Source organism: Myiozetetes cayanensis, unplaced genomic scaffold (genome assembly GCF_022539395.1).
Source record: "Myiozetetes cayanensis isolate MyiCay16 unplaced genomic scaffold, myiCay2020 scf48, whole genome shotgun sequence".
Lineage (NCBI taxonomy): Eukaryota > Metazoa > Chordata > Aves > Passeriformes > Tyrannidae > Myiozetetes > Myiozetetes cayanensis.
In genome coordinates, this window is record NW_026087720.1 from 152,387 (window position 1) to 168,982 (window position 16,596).

General features: G+C 52.4%; 1 protein-coding gene across 25 annotated transcripts in view; it reads right to left on the reverse strand.

The window, feature by feature from the left end:
* Positions 1-16,374, reverse strand: part of SCRIB (scribble planar cell polarity protein) — a 99,541-nt gene extending 83,167 nt beyond the window's left edge. For 18 of the 25 annotated variants that reach the window (XM_050331122.1, XM_050331116.1, XM_050331127.1 and 15 more), the window contains exon 1: positions 16,013-16,372. In XM_050331122.1, coding sequence (XP_050187079.1) covers positions 16,013-16,174 — 162 coding nt within the window. In that variant the 5' untranslated portion in view covers positions 16,175-16,372. Of the gene's footprint in view, positions 1-2,041; positions 2,176-16,012 lie in introns of all 25 variants that reach the window. The other 7 variants (XM_050331115.1, XM_050331128.1, XM_050331121.1 and 4 more) reach the window with 3 other exon arrangements.
* Between the last annotated feature and the right edge of the window lie 222 nt (positions 16,375-16,596).

Below are 16,596 nucleotides of genomic sequence, written 5' to 3' on the forward strand. Positions count from 1 at the left end.
CACTGATAAGAAACTCACACTCCTGGTGTCCCAAAGTACCATAACAATTGTATAATGAGTAAATAAATGAAAAATAAGCCCTCTCCTCACTGACCGTTGTGGGCTCTGTTCAGCTTAGTTTATCTAATGCAAACCAGCTCGGTGAGAAGGAAGTGGGTGAAAGTCTAAATGACAACAAAGGTTCAGGGGGAACAGGAATTTAGAGACTTGATTTGCTATTGTTTCCTAGAGCCTTCTCCTAATTTTAGAATGCAAGGAAATTCCAGGCAAGACATCATGCTGACCTGCCAGAGTCTGCATGTTGGAAAATAACCACGGGGACAGAACATCCACAGCTCAGGCTGCAGTGCTTCTGCCTATGGGTTCAGGCAGCCTCAGAACAAATGTGCACACTTCTAAATAACATTTAGAATAAGCTGGAATAAACCCATGCCATATGTGGCACAGCAATATATCTGGGAAACATTTACACACAGTATTTTCTCTCACCCAGCTTTTTCTTTTCCTTTTTTTTTTTTAAATAATAATTTAAAAAAAAAAAAAAAAAAAAATAAAAAAATAAATAAATAAATAAATAAATAAATAAATAAAAAGATAACCAAACGCTCCCAAACCCCCCAGTGTTGCCAGACCGTCATCAGAGCTGGGTACAGCTCTCCATGCAGGAACTGAGGAGGACACAAGTGCCACATCCCATCTGCCAGAGTCAGTTACACTGGACCTGAATAAAATATTTACATGTGACAAAAAATAAAACCAGCCAATTGCCATCAGTAGTGGGCACAAAAAACAAATGTGAGAATTACAGTGTTCTCATGCTTGAATTCAGATTTCATATTTGCCAAAGATGGCAAGAGGATGTGACCAAGAGCTGCAATTGCTGTCTCTGACTCGAATTTCCACGTCATTTATAGCTCAGTATTCTGTGAACTGGGGACTTCAGCTTGTCAGCCCAATGGCCCAATTCCCAAAGCAAGGGCTGCACAGGAGATTCCCTTGTGACACTGGAAAATTAGAACAAATTCATTTAAAAATTTTCACTAGAACTGAGAGCGAAGCCTTAAGCCTATGTCTCTGGAGACTGGCAATGATCCCTTTCGTTAATCAAAGTTCAGCCCATTTCCCAGAGCTGGCAAAGTACAAGTTCTGGATTTAGCACCACACTGAATGTCTCCAGTAAGGCGAAACTCCCATAACTTCAACGTTTTCTGATATATAAAATAAAACATCATCAAATCTGCCTGACCCAGATCCTTCAGAGTCGAAACTGGACTGAGAGAAGATCAAAAATAGAAGTTTGAAGAAAATTAGCTAAGTACAATCTTTCCCTGTTTCCTGGCAGCCCAGAAGCCCAAAGCCCACATGGATCAGCACAGAAGGATTCCAACACACAGGAATCCCAGAGCAGCACAGACAGATTCCAGCACAATGGAATCCAGCAGCGTAGAGTGTGATGGAAGTTATCACTAATTCAAAAGAGCTAAAGATTGGAGTGTACCAATATAACAGTAGTTGGGTAATTGGTGGGAAAAGCCTTTGTAAATCAAGGATGTATTACAAGGATATTCACTGCTGGAGCATGGGAGTGTTCACAGGGTGGATAAGATAGAAAACAGTTACAAAACTGTCCTGCATTTAAGATTTAGGGGCATAAACTCTTACAATACCCAGAACAGAGCAACCACAGTGTAACTAACTGGTAATACAGTAATTAGTCATTAATTAGTGACAGGTATAAAGAGCCTGCAAAGCACCAGGAGCCAAAAGATAAGAAATGCTCCACAAAATTACAACATGGCAAAAAAGAAAGGCAGAAAATGGAAATCCAGGCTCTGCAGCAGGTTTTCAACACCCTCCCTCAGTAGCCCTTTGAGAGCTGAAGGTAGGCAAACACAGGAGAAGTCATTCAAGGGTTTTCTCTAAGTTCTGAAATGAAATTCAGTTACTTCAGTCTTTAAAAAAAGGCAACACAGATCCATGGATTTCTTAGTCAAAAGGGACAGTGATGTAATATCCTTCCAATCCTTTATACATCACAGACCTTTATCACAGATCCAGGAAATGATTTGGGTTGGAAGGAACCCTGGGAGATCTCCAGTCCAACCTCCTGCCCAAGGTAGAGTCAGGATGAGGTCAGAGCAGGTTGCTCAAGCCACTCCGGTGGTTCACAGGCCCCTGCAGAACCAAATAAAAACCTGTAAATGTCCCTTGCTGCTGCCAGGTAGATACTGAGTGTGGCCAGTATCACCCAAGAGAAGGAACCAGCAGAACTTAGGGAGCCCCTGATGTGCCAAACCCTGCCCAGTGACACCCTCCAGTCACACAGCTTCCCCCTACAAACCCACCTTTTTCCTTACTGTGCTGCTTTTTTTCCTTAACTGGAGAACTGAGACATCCATTAATGGGTTTTCAGTGCTGGACCCTGTTTTGACTGGAAGTTATGTGATGGCACTTCTGAGATGCCAAACCACAGAAGGATTTTGGAAGGAAGGGACCTTCAATACCACCCAGTCCCAATCCCTACCATGGGCAGGGACACCTCTCCACTAGCCCAGGTTGCTCCAAGCCCCGTCCAACCTGGTCTTGGACACCTCCATGGATGGGGCAGCCAAGCTTCTCTGGGCAACCCGTGCCAGGGCCTCCCCACCCTCACAGGGAAAAATTTCTTCCCAGCACCCCATCTAATCCTGCCCTCTGCCTGTGTGAAGCCATTCCCCCTGTTCTGTCACTCCAGGCCCTTGTCCCAGCTCCCTCTCCAGCTCTCCTGGAGCCCCTGTAGGTACTGAAAGACTGCAATAAGGTCTCCCCAGAACCTTCTCTTCTCCAGGCTAAACCATCCCAATTGTCTCAGCCTTTCCTCACTGGAGATGTGCTCCAGCCCTCTAATCATCTCTGTGGCCTCCTCTGGCCTCGCTCCAACTGGTTGATCTGTGCAGGAGTGAGAAAAGATGAAAACCCTGTGCAATTATTAAAGAACCTCTTGATTCAGAGCATTGCCTTTAAAGTCAATTTGGCCAGAGCAGGATCATGCTGTGACAGCCAAAACTGTGCCCAAAACATCCCCTTCAGAGTGAGACCCCACAGTAGCTGAGCAGAGCCGCCCTGGTTGTATCTCACTCATCCTCAGTGGTGAGGTCAGTCCTGCCCGAGGAACACTCCCACACAGCACACTGTGGTTGGATTTGAGGTTACCCAGAGAAACAGCAACAGGCTCAGCCGGTTTATGGAAACAAGACACACTGGTAGCAGCAAACACAAGCTCCATTGGCAGATTCACCTTTGGCTCCTGCCAAAGAGCTGGAACACCTTGGCACTGGGGCAGTCCAGAGCCTCACACGTTGATGTCCAGCTGCTTATCCCAGACATGATTTCCCCTCATAACACAAAGATACCTGACACCCACTGCAGAGCTTCTCACCCAGCGAGAGGCACAAGCACAAAGGTCCTTGACCCCAGGGAGCTCAGGACTCAGGGTTGAGCCTGTACTTCAGCCAGGTCAGGGCACAGCTCCAGCTCTGGCCCAGGGGAAAGCAGAGGGCTGCCAGGAGGGAGGAGACACCCACCCAACTCAGAAATGACCTTCCGGCCTCATGTCCCCACTGTGCCACAACAAGTCCCTAGCAGCACGGATGGCACTGGAGGTGGCATTGGCCAGCATTAGGAGAGGGAGATGCCCCACTCCCGAGCAGGGACAGTGGGTCCCCTCCACTCCTCCTCATTCACCGTGTGGGGAACTGACTGTCCTACTCCAAACCTGGCTTCACCAGCCACCTCCTGCCCTGCCAGAGAGAACAGCACCAGCCACCCCGGTCCTCACCCATCCCGGAACAGCATCAGGCAGGCATCCCACAGGTTGCAGACACCAGCACAGAGCTAACAGGCACATCCAGAAAGCAGGGGAAGTTCTGGAGAGCCAAGAGCTCCAAAACTGCAAAGGGGCAGGTAGCGGGACACAGGTGAGAGTTAAGACTGCTAAGTACAGCAGCTTGCTCCAAAAGGTAATCTGCACCATGGACGTGGGTCCAGCTAAGATTGGAAGGGATCTCTCAAGACCCTCCAGTCCAACCTCTGGTCAAAGCAGGGTCAGCTACAGCAGGTTATCCAGGGCGGTACAGACACACACAGCAAAGTCACATACGTGTCACACACCAGAGTCACATGTGACATGTACAGAGACAGTAGTCTCTCAAGGGGCCCTCTTAGCCCAGCCTCTGTGTGTAAGGAACCATCTGGAGGAGGTTCCATCCCCCTCTCTGTCATGACAAAGCTTCCAAATTGTGTTTCTCCAGCTTGCTGACATGACGTGTTCTCCAAACTCAATCCTGCCTCTTTAACTGTCTGTGTTCATGTCAACGAAGCCCCAGCATTAGTGCTGAGGCTGCAGCAGAGCCTCAGGACATGAATGAAGGGTTACTGGAGCTCTTAAGTAAGCTGAGAGAACCATAGTGTCCACATAGTGATTCTGGGAACTCAGACACCACCCCCACAGCTCCCTTCTGCTGCAGTTTGATGCTTGGCAGAGCCTTGGTCCTCCCCCCATTCACTTATTCAGTCAGACCAAGAGGTGGAAAATGAAAAAAGGAGAAAGGACAATGGATAAAAGGATCAGGACAAACACTCTGAGCCACCAGTCAGCTATGCCGTTTCCCAGAAACAACAAAATCCCGAGGGCAGGGCTGGAAAGCCAACTATTCCCCAGCCAGGATTAGGGACAGAGCCAGCCCAGCTTGGGGACAACAGCGCTGGGTCACCACAGCCACCCCCACAGTGGCATGGTGGGCCTGCTCAGACAGGAGGGGGGAATGGGCTGCAGTCCCAGAACAATCGGGCAGTCTGAACGTGCATGGCAGCTCAGGGGGATGGATCCACAGACTCACCGAGCTTCCTGTGTGGAATGCTGGTGCCCACAATGCCAGCGCCTGGCCTGCAGCAACCACAGTCACAAGGCCAGAGTCCTGTGCCCATCCACTGTGCACACGATGGCAACACAAGCCCGTGTGTCCTACAGCTCCTGTCTTACCGGCAGGAAGATGCATCTTCACTCCCAAGGAAGGAGAGAAAGCATTTGGCTGTTGAGCCTGGAACCTGGAAAACACCGACCATGTCTGTATGAAGACTGATCACCCCTCCCAGGTTGGCGTCACAACTCTTTGTTTTCCTGAGGCTATAAAAAAAGGGGTTTCTGGTCTACCTGAGGCTGACCTTCAGCTCCCGCTTCACCTGGCACTAATCCCAGGGGAACAGGGCTAGGACATGGGAGTCTTCATTCCCCAACACCATCTTGTGCTCTTCTCCGATGGCCAGCCCCCATGTTCCCACCTGTACCTGAAGGAGAGCCATCTCCATGTGTCAAGAGGGAGGGAGGAAGGTAGATGGACACCCAGGCTCCTCTACTAGATTCCCTGGAGAAGGAGCTGTGCTGTCCTCAGCACGGACAGCTCGTGGGCACTGCCTTGGCCCCAGCACCCCTCCTTCAGGCAGCAGGGGCACAGCTGCCTAGTGCTACCAGGCCGTGGGGTCATTCCTCCCCTCAGCTGAGCTGGCTTTAGGCAGCTTTCAGTGCATCACCTCAGAATGACAGGGCATCCCTTGAGGTGAGACATGGCAGTGCTGCTGGAGGGGAGCAGGACATGGGAAGAGGAGTCAGGGCACCAGCTTAACCACAGAGCTACAACAATTTTACACACAGGTCAACGGCTCTGAAACACGGTGGTGATGATTGATACAGCTGGAGAACAGGAATCAGGTCTACACTGCAAACATTATCTTCACTCTGGAATGGCACAGACTCTTCCTGTTTCTGCAGCCAAAACCATCACAGTATTCCCAGCTCTGCTGCCCTAACAGCAGGGCTTAGGCACCTCCTCTTCCTCAGAAACAACCTATGACAACCCAGGTTTGCCTCAAAACACAAGCCCTGAGACAGCAGAACTGGAAGTAGATGATTTTGCTGCATGGACCGAGCACCCCAGCAATGCCTGCTGCATGACAGTTCCTCCAACACAGGCTAAAGGGATTCAAGGTGGAGGCCTTGCCAACCCTTTCAACCCTGGAAGTGCCTGTGCTAAGGACAGGTCCTCCTCACCTCTCATTTCTTTTCAGAGAATTTCAAGTCCAACTGTCCAGCCCTGCCAGCACAGTCCCTGCCTCCAGCGGGACAGCACAGGTTTAATTAAAGGCAGAATCAGACTGTGAAGTAGGAAAATAATTACAATTCTCCTAGTGATTCATGAGCAAGAGGGCCTGGTTCCCAAGCCACCATGGGCTGGGCTCCCAGCTGATCTTTGTGTTTGTCTCCGGCCTGGACAAATGCACGGAACCCTGCACCACAGGAAGGAGTTGTCTGTCAATCCATCTCTCCCTCCGTCAGCAAGGGCAATGCAGCACACCTTGAATGCTGCCAGTAAAAGCAGCTCATGTATTTGAGCCTCGTGTTTCACTTCCATTTTCCAAGTTAAACATGGGTTTGACATTCTAGGACCTGCCCCTGGAGGAAGCAGAAACTCCGCCTGCTCCACAGCCAGGTACTGGGATGTGGGAGCACACACACCTACCTTGCCTGCCTAGAGACCTACAGGCAGTGGAAGTGTGACCAGACCCTTTCATACCTGTGCTGAGAGAAGACCTCTGACACTTGTGCCAGTGGGGAAAGCCAGTCTGGAAGCTGGAAGCAGCAACTGCAAAGCAAAACACTTGGGAGTTGATCGGCTCCAAGGTTAAACTCGGCCCTTCCGAGCCACCGTGCTCAAAGCCAGCATGGCACAGGTGAGGCCACAGAACCAGAAAGACCTGTATCCCATGGCTGGGTATCACGGGCAGGATGCCAGCCCTGGAGGCTGCACAGCTCCCTCAGCAGAGCAGGACTAGGTCCACTTCCAGCAGAGCCCACTGCCTCCAGGGAGCACCAGGCTGGATCACTGGGAGCAGAGGTCAAACAAGCGATCACACTGCTGAGAGGAGGGAACATCAGTTTGGAGCTGCAGTGGAGCGGCTGCTCCCCAGCCCCACGGGCAGCCCTGGTGCCACAGCAATGGCACCACAACCACTGTCCAGGTAGACCCTCGTGCTAGTTACCCATGGACTCAGTCTGACCACCTCAGCAGGTGTGGGACAAGACCACAGTCAGTGGATGCAGACCACCTGCCCCCCAACACCAGATTTTCCCAGCTGGCTCCTGCAGTGTCTCCTTCTCCACTCCTCAGCATCTGCCAGATCCTGAACTGGCTTCAGCTTTTTCTGGCCACATTATCAACAACTGAAAGGTGACTACTCCACTGAGTTCCAAAGAGACGCTGCTGCCACATCAAGCACCAGCACAACAACGCTCGGGTCTCCACCCAGACCCACAGCAAAGGGCACAGGAGGGGAGGATACTCCTCGCCTGTCCACAGCCAGGAGAGGCACGAGGGGAATGGCAGGGCAGGGTGCCGAGGGCACCGAACACGAGTGGCCCCACATGCCCCCGCGCACGGCCGAGCGCCTCGCAGGGACGAGAGCACCAGGGAGGTCGCTCCCTGCCCGCAGACACATCCCTCCCTGCACAGACCAGCGGATTTCCGACTATTTAACCCCGTATCAGGCCCTGAGGAATGCATTGCAAATACATAAAAGTACTTAAGCATGGGGAATACATTCCAGCGAAGACAAAGCAAGCTGTCTCCGAGCCAAAGCCTCAGCAGCTGCTGCTTCCCAGGCACTGAAGCAGGACTGAGGAATGCCTGTCCCCTCCGGAGGGGCCAGGGCAGCAGCTGCCCCCAGCACACAGCACAGGGCCAGGACGGCATGTGGGAGCAGGGAAGAATCTCTGGTCCAGAGGGAACGACAAACCAATCCAGGGCCACAGAAAGGCAATCCCAAAACAGAATTAGATCAGGGCACCACAATTAACACCCCGCAGCTGAGAGGGACTGGGGGGTTACCGGAGAGCTATCGATGCCCCGAGACAGATCTTCAACACAAGGCAGCAGCAGTGGTGTACAGCTGCATGAAGAGAGAGGCCCTGACCACAACCCAAGTACACACAGCCTCCACCTTTGTCCAGTGCAGTAGGACAGGACGAGTCTGAAATACAAATGCCACCAGAACTCCCTGCAGCAGGCACGGGGCATCCAGGGGCATTTTCCATTGAAATACTGGGATGTATGAAATAATTGTGGCATTTAGTGCTGTGGCTTAGTTGACAAGGTGGCATTCGGTCAAAGGTTGGACTCGATGGTCTTGGAGGTCTTTTCCAACCTCAATGATTCTGTGATTCTACTGCAAAAGCATTAATCTGGAGAGACCTGCAGAGGTCATTTCATGGAAAGCAACCCAACTATGGGCAAAGCAGCCAAACCTAACATATCCCAAGTACTACCCAAGGACCTCTCCCCCTTTCTGACCTGCTCTACCATTTACCTCTTCCCCCCCAGGCCCCTCCCTGGCATACCAGCACCTCAGCAATCACCTCCCATACAGCCAAGGGAAACCATCTTCTTCTAAACCATCTTCTTGGGAAAGTAGGGTCCACTTGCAACTACAAAAAGTAATTGACTGATCTGCAATGCCACAGCTATCAGCAAGGGGAAAAATGACAAGAGTTGTCCCAATTGTTTTCAATCAGATTGTGTTTTCCTGATGCAGAAATCACACCTAAGTTTATCCAACAATGTATCTCCAGCACTGAGAGGCACAATAAAACAACCAACCAAAAAAACCCCAGTAAACCAGCTCTAATCCCGAAACTGGGAACCTGAGACAAGCCAGTGAGACCAAGCCCAGTAACTCGTCTCCCCCCAGAGCAGGGGACTTGATGGCAGACCGTACCCTCGGGATGCAAGGAAGCACATCTAGGGGACTAGAGAAGTCTCGAAGAAGAGTTAAGTGTCCCTGTGTGGAAGGATACAGACACAAATATCTCCTCTGAGCAGGAAGAGGTCGAGGAAGAAGGTGCCAGAGGAACTCCCAGGGACAGTTCAGACACACAGCAGTAAATGCCCCAAACCATGAATGGAACAAGAAGTCAGAGCCCACAGAGACCCACATGATGCCACATTCCCAGCTCAGTATGCAGCATCCCTTCCATCCACCATGCTCCCACTGCTGCCTCAGCTCAGTTCCTGCCAGGAGGGCAGCGAAACAGGGTTATAAAATCCAAGAATACTCAGAGGAACACACAGAGCAGGTCAAAGAAGACCTGAAGAGGTTAATCGAGCCCTGCCTCTACCTCCAACCATGAATGAACTAAATCATTCCTGGCAGATACTCAGCAGCAGCCAAAGGGAATCAGAGAGATGTAAGAGGTGCAGGCAAGGCCTCTGTGATGCCACGTTCAGGTTTCAGAGACTGTGTCAGGAATGCCGGCACAGGACGGGGAACTGACACAGGGAACTGTCACTGAGGAACAGCAGGAACTCCAAAAGAGCAAACCTAGTCCAAGCTGGAAGTGATGTGCCTACAGACAGGGCAGGTGCTAAATCACCTGACAGAGACATACCAAGAGGTTTAAAACAACCCAGGGAAGACTGAGCAGGTGTTTCCACCACTGACCTCCCACCAAATCAGTGCCAAGGAAAGTCTGGTGAGAGGCAGCACCATTCTGGCCACAGTCTCCTGAATCTTGATGCATGCTTTGCTTCACTGAACCTCTCTGCTGACCAGCTGCCTCTGTAACTCACTGTTCCATGCACCTAAACCTCCTCCAAGACTCAAGCTACTGGGGAGACCCAGGCAGGGCAGCACACCCACACCTGTTCAACACGGAGCTGAACACATCTCGGAGCTCAGAGAACTGAATATTAACAGTCAGTTCCTATTTGCAGACCTCAAGCTAAAATTTGTCTGCACTCCTCTTTCCTATCCCCTGATTGCATGTCCAAGAATTGTATGTCCAAGAGTTTTATCAGCTCATTCCTCCATGACTGAGCCTGTACTTGGCTTCTGCCACCCCAGGACAGATCCTACATGCCTCCATATCACCACGCAGGGTTTATAGGACAGCTGGTTACTGCTCAGAGAGAAAAAGATGCAGGGGAGATGGCCTGCACTTATTTCAACTGCTGGGCAGCAGCAATCCTGGCTTTTGAAGAGACAAACCTCCCTCCAGCTGTACCATTAACCCACAGGGCTCCTAAGCTCCTGGAAGGCACAGAGAGCCCTGCCAGCTCTGCACACAGGTCTCACAACCAGCAAGTGAAACCAGTTTGTTGACTGGTTTTGTTAAACAAATGCAGCTGCAGCTTTGACACAGCCTGGGATGGAAAGAATCACATCCAGAGCCAGAGGAGGTGCCTCCTGCACACTCAGCCTTGGCAGTCTCCGAGGCTCGTGAGCCACAGAGGATTCCTGGCTCCCTGACTTTCTCAGGGAAGGGCTATTAGCACCAAGAGATTAGAAGGAGCAGCTTTACTCCCCCATGGAAGTAAATAAAACCCAAGATCCTCCTTGCAGGCCCCAGATGCTAGGAAATTAAAAGCTGCTCTTAATTAGCTTTGTGAGGCCCCACCTTGCCTTGGGAAAGTGACAACCACGGCCTTGGGTTTCACTCTGGTGCAGTGGGATCCCAGCTCCGGACACGGGACATGGATGCTCTCACCCCAGGCCACAACAGCCAAACAGGAGGAACAGCTGCAACCTGTCCTGTTTCAAAGGGCCTCACCATGATGCAATCGGCAACAAGCCCAAACAGGGCGGGACCTGCCCTGGACATCAACAGGCTTCTCTCCCTGGTGTCCCTCTCCCATGATTTCCAGTGAAAGTGGGTATCATCTCACTGGGCAATGGCAAGAGTGTTTTCTGCCCTGGGCCCAGTTTGTCATGGGAACTGCAGTAAGGAGAAAGCAAAGCAGAGGAACTGCAGCCCCTCCTTTAGAAATGCCTAGAAATCCCCTCTTTGGCACCACCACTGCTCAAACCCTTGGGATCACAGCCAGCCCTGGGATTTCCTCTCTGTGCAACCCCCAGCCTACCCACAGCCTCAGACACTTCCAGTCCCCATCCCTCTGACAGGTCTCCAGCAGCCTGTCCCTCTGCACACTCATGCTGACACAGAAGAGCTCTGAGATCTCCTCCCTCCTCTGCATGGACTTGCTCAGGATTTCAGTCCCTACACAGCTCCACCCTCTCGTCCTCCTATACCAGGTCCTACCAGCTGTGCTCCACCCAGGTTTCCTCCAACCTCTCCCTTTTGCCTCCCCATACTCCAAACTGGAGCATTCCTCCAAGAGCACTCCAAGAGCCTCTGGGTCCTTCTGGGTTGTGATCAGCTCCATCCACCACTTTCAAGTTCCTCCTCCAAATTCCAGAATCTTTTCATTCCTGCCTGGTGAGACTGGTGCTTCTCAAGTGCTCATGGAGTGGCCTGGATGAGTCAGGTGTTGTGCAGCTCTGATGCAATGATTTAGCCCACTGTATTCCCAAAAACCTACACCCCTGGTGAGGGACCTGCTCTCCATCCCACTGCTGCAGACATCCTTCAGTCATGGCTCTGTGCAAGACAGGTAGAGCAGAAGTCAGCACAGAACAAGGCATTTCCACCTCTGGAATTCAGAGAAGAGCACAGGCAACTTACCAAAGGGAATTTATTGTTTTCCATTAAGTCACACGGTACTACCCTGGCAGCAAATCCCTGCGACAGGGCAGCAAATGCTCCCACGTAGATTTAATGTATCACTTCAAACATCCTGAGGAAAACCACTCTAAGATAAAACCTGGGCTCAAAATAGGCAAGATTCCACGTGGGACAAGTGAAAAAGAAGCAAGAGCAGACAGAAGAGTATCTGTCACAGAAGGATGGAGAGAAACACAGGTTCACTCCTACGGCTGGGAAGGGAGAGGTGAGGAAAGCGCAGCGGTGCCACTCGGCAGCGCCAGGAGAAGGGCGAGCATCCTGCTGGATCCAGAGCGAAGCTGCAGCACAAAGGGGCCTAGGGAAATTCTGCAGAGGAAAATGGTGCCACAGCAAGAGCAAGAGATCCTGTGTTTCTGGAACAGGTGGGATAAGGACACATAAAAAGCCCATTGGAGAGATGTGGGTTGGCAGCAGGCACTGGGTAAGACACCCCTCAGAAGGGGAGCTCAATAAAGTCAGGAATTTTCAGGGGAGTTGTCTGACCTTTCCAAAAGCGACCCCTCCATCCTTTTGCCTCAAAAACCACCTCCGCAGGGAAGCCTTCCCCAAAAGCCCTGCTTGAGCCCTCAAACACAAACTTGCTGTCCAAGGCTGTACATCCTCCCTCGTTCCTGTTTTTCTGACAGATCTTCACTTACTGCTCCCACAGACTCATCTGTGTCCTTTAAACCTTCTCCCACAGAACAGGCAGGTGTAGCCCCATCGTGTGAAACGAGCATACTGCCCTTTCCCCACCTTGCCTCATGGTAAGCACAAACCCTTCCTCCCAGGATCTCTTTCCCACAAAAGGCTTGTTTCCATGAAGGGCTCCTCACCTGGAAAATGTTCACCTGACTCAACCAAAGACCTCTCCCACCACCCTCTCTCAGGGACAATATGTGCCCAAACCCAGTGTTCCCACCTTCCCTCTCCCTGCTGGAGGGCAGTTTATTTTCAATTTTCATCCCATATCCACATTGCACCACATAGATTCCTACTCCTGCCTTGGGTATCTGTCCCTACCCACAGCAATATCCTCAAACAACGCTCTTCCCACAGCAACCTGCGTGCCTGAGACCAAACACACCTCGGCACTGCTCAGTGAAGTGCCATGAGCACAAGCCATCAGGACATACACTGGGTCCAACCTCAGGTGGATCAAACCAGCTTCCTCATTCCACCAACCGCAGACCTCCTCCTCACCTGCCTCTGGACCAGCCATGGCACATCCAGAGGGAACCTGGGAGGGGCTGGAAAAGGGAAAGACCATGGTGGGGGATTCTGCTCCCTCTGCCAACGTGTCTCCAGGTCTCAGCACTTCTGGGCAGCACTCCCCCAGCTCTTCTCAGGAGTAGCAGCACTCAGGGCTGCTCTGCTTGTCTCCCCTCCTGTCCCCAGCTTCAGGCAATTAACACTCACCTGGCTTGTGAGGGCTTTTAGGTTTAGCTGGGGTTGGGTTGACAACCAGCACAGCCAGAGAAAGCCCATGGCAGCTCCAGACAGTGCTTGAGAGGGAAGAGTATGAGTACAGAGAGTCCAAAGCCAAACTCCCTCCAAGCCTCTCCTGGGACACGCCGTACAGGCACGATGGTATCTCTGCAGATCCTCATTTTTGGTCATCTTCTACATGAACTGCTTCACTTCTCTCCTGAGCTCACATGAACTTAGACGACCACTGTGTCATATGGCAAGTGGTTTCACAGCTCAGTTAAATAATTTTTCATGCAAAATGCAGTTTAATTTGCTCTGAACTGAGCCCTTTTTGATTTCACCCAATGCACTCTATGCCTGCTGCAAGCAGCAGCAGTGGTCAGCTGCTCTCTGTCCATTCCCTCTGGGCCATCAGTGACACTCCAGATCTCTGCTGTCGGATGACAAATGTCTCTATCTTTTACTACCTTTTCCAGACAGACTAAGATGTCCTGAAAAATGTTCATTTTCCTTGTACAAAAGCTGCTGCATATTGGGTCTGGTCACACCGTTTGCTGCTCCTCGTTCTCTATCCCCCTCCTGATTTACTGAATCTCCTGAGACTTGAGGACCAGGATCTGATCAGTTTGTTCTCTTTGTTCTTCTAATAATTCTCTGCCAGAGAGTGTAAAAGAGGAACTCAAACAACAGAGAGGAGCCCATAAGCCCAAGACAGGTCACAGCAAGAGCTCCAATGCTCAAGCCAAACAATCACAGCTGAGTGAAACACAAACACTTTGGGTGACTCAGGAAGGTGCTCAGGGCACACACACAGCACCTCGATCACAGGCAGGATTGTATCCACCTGATCAGAGGCTAAATAAAATGTCAGTATAAAATTTGCATTTATAATCCAAAAGATGGTCTTCCAAGCTCACAAACCTCAGTTTGTCCCAGTCCCAAGAGGTTCAGTGTAGCACTAGGCTGGGCTGTGACTGCTCAGCAGGACACACAGAGCCGAGAGCACAGGGACTGGCAGGTTCTCTGCAGGCGTGTCACAATCACCCTCCTCTGCAGATGGGACTTACACCCATTCCCACGTCCCAACCTGCCCATAACACACATTTTCCAGGGAAATCTACCTGCCTAAAATATAACAAGGTAGTGAGCTACCTAACAAAGGAGCTGAGAGTATCACACTGGTGTCTCCATACCTTAACAACATCACAACCGAATCCCACAGGCAGCCCAGCTCACAGGGATTCAGGGGAAAGACAGAGAGAACCCAAAAATATCAGAGCAAGAACCTGCCACTTTCACACGAGAGAATCTGTTTGGGTGGAGATGTGCAAACTGTACATTTTAACAAAACTGAACCAAATTACTTTGGCCTGAATCAAAATCAAGTTCTTGTTTTCTAAGTTGTTTTGGGTTTTTTTCCCCACATTTGATGGCAAATTCCATAACATGCTAGTAATGCAATGAAAAACTCAAAAGCTAATAACTGATTTCTCAATTTTTTAACAAACTGGCAACTCAGCCCATATTCCCTGAGGAGCATCTCTCCATCACACTGCAGTCAAACACCTTGTCTCTCTGGTACCAGCAGTACTTAACTAACTTTTTAAAAATGGTACGGTTTCCACAGGGATACATGGTAAAACCTGCTCTGGAATATCCCAAAGCCCAGGACTGTTTTAAGGCTTTTGCTTCCTGAGAGGCAGGTTTGAATTCCTGCCCACAGCATCCCATGCTCCAGATAACCCAAGAGAACAGGGACATCATGGCTTGGGTTCCTGCTGAATGGTATGCTGGGAACCCAACACGAGAGCTCAGCCCATCCCCAGCCCCTGCCCTGTGAAAGCAAAGCCTTAGGAGTCAGAGACACTGGACTGGGCCAGCAGATGAGCAGATCTCTGGTCCTCTGCTTCTGCAGAGAAACCACAGAGGCACAGGGCAGCACATGGAGGGCTTATCCCGGTGTGCCCTGTGTGGACAGAGACCTCTGCAGCTGAACAGAATGGCAGCAGAAGCTGCAAGTGCAGGCTGGAGTCCCAGACTATGGAATGATTTCAGATGGGAAGGGACCTTTAAAGCTCATCCATGGGCAGGGACACCTTCCACTAGCCCAGGTTGCTCCATGTCCAGTCCAACTCGGCCTGGAACACTTCCAGGGATCGAGCAGTCACAGCTTCTCTGGGAAACCTGTGCCAGGGTTTCCCTACCCTCACAGGGAATGATTCCTTCCCAGTATCCCAGTGAGAAGCCATTCTCCCTTGTCCTGTCACTCCAGGACCTTGTCTAAACCCTCTCCAGCACTCCTGGAGACCCTTTAAGCACTAGAAGTGGCTCTAAGGTCCCGCCAGAGCCTTCTCCAAGCTGAACACCCTCAGCTCTCCCAGCCTGTCTCCTGAGCAGAGGGGCTTCAGCCCTTGGAACATCTCTGTAATCCAATGATCATAACTATAAAGCAGTTCTATCGTTTTTAATGCTCTTACTTGACACTTTTTGAAATTTATGGATTAAACCAGACTTTTAAAATTCACGCTGCGCTTTGGTTGGTAGTGACTGTGACACACACAGGGGCGACGATTACCCCAGCGGGCAGGAGACCCCTTTGTCCCACTCACCGGACAGCCGAGGACCGCGTCGAAGTCGCGGGTTCCTCCTTAGCCGGGGGCTCCCCATCACAGCCGGGGGCTCTCCCCCTCACTCTATCCCCCGGTCTCAGCCGGGGTGTTCCCGGCCCGGGGTGGCCGAACCGCACCCACAGCCATCGGTGCTCGCATGGTGCACGATCCCACCCGCGATCCCCGCCCCGCAGCGGGGGCGCTCGGGCCCGGCCCGGCCCCCCAGAGCAAGGGGAAGATGCCGGGCTCGGCGGAGGCCGCCCCGGGAGCGGGGCCGCGCAGGCCAGGGCAGCGCCCGAGCGGCCGCGGAGGGCCGGGGCGGTCCCGGCCGGGCCGAGCCGCGCTCCGAGGGCCACGGGATGGCGGTGCCACTCCGCGGGCTCACCTTGGGCAGCTCGCGGAGCTGGTTGGCGTCCAGCAGCAGCTCCTCGAGCGAGCGGCTGTAGCGGTAGATCTCCTCGGGCACGGCCTGCAGCGAGCAGTGCCGCCGGTCCAGCGCCTCCACGTGCCGGTTGCAGCGCCAGAGCGGCGGCATGCAGCGCAGCATCGCGCCGGGCCGGGCCGGGCCGCCGGGCCGAGCCGCCCGAGAGCGCCCGGGACGGGCCTGCGGGACCGCCCGGATGTGGGGGGGCCGGACCGGGCTGCACCGAGCGGCGGCCGCGCTCCCGCGGCGGCTGCACCCCCGCTCCGCTCCCTCCGCGCCGCCGCCCGGGCCTAGAGCCGCTCCCGGTGCCGCTCCCGGAGCCGCTCCCGGCCTGCGCCCGGGGCCGCACCGCCCCCCGCGAGTGTCCCTGGGAAACGGAGTCCCTGGGAAACGGAGTCCCTGGGAAATGGAGTCCACTCCCGCCCCGCCCCGAGGGCCTGGAACGGCACCCTGGCCATGGAGCGGAGCCGCGTGCCCCCCCCCCAAACATCCCTGTGGAAAAACACCTCTAGGGAAGAATGAGCCCAAGTGTGTTCGCACAGCAA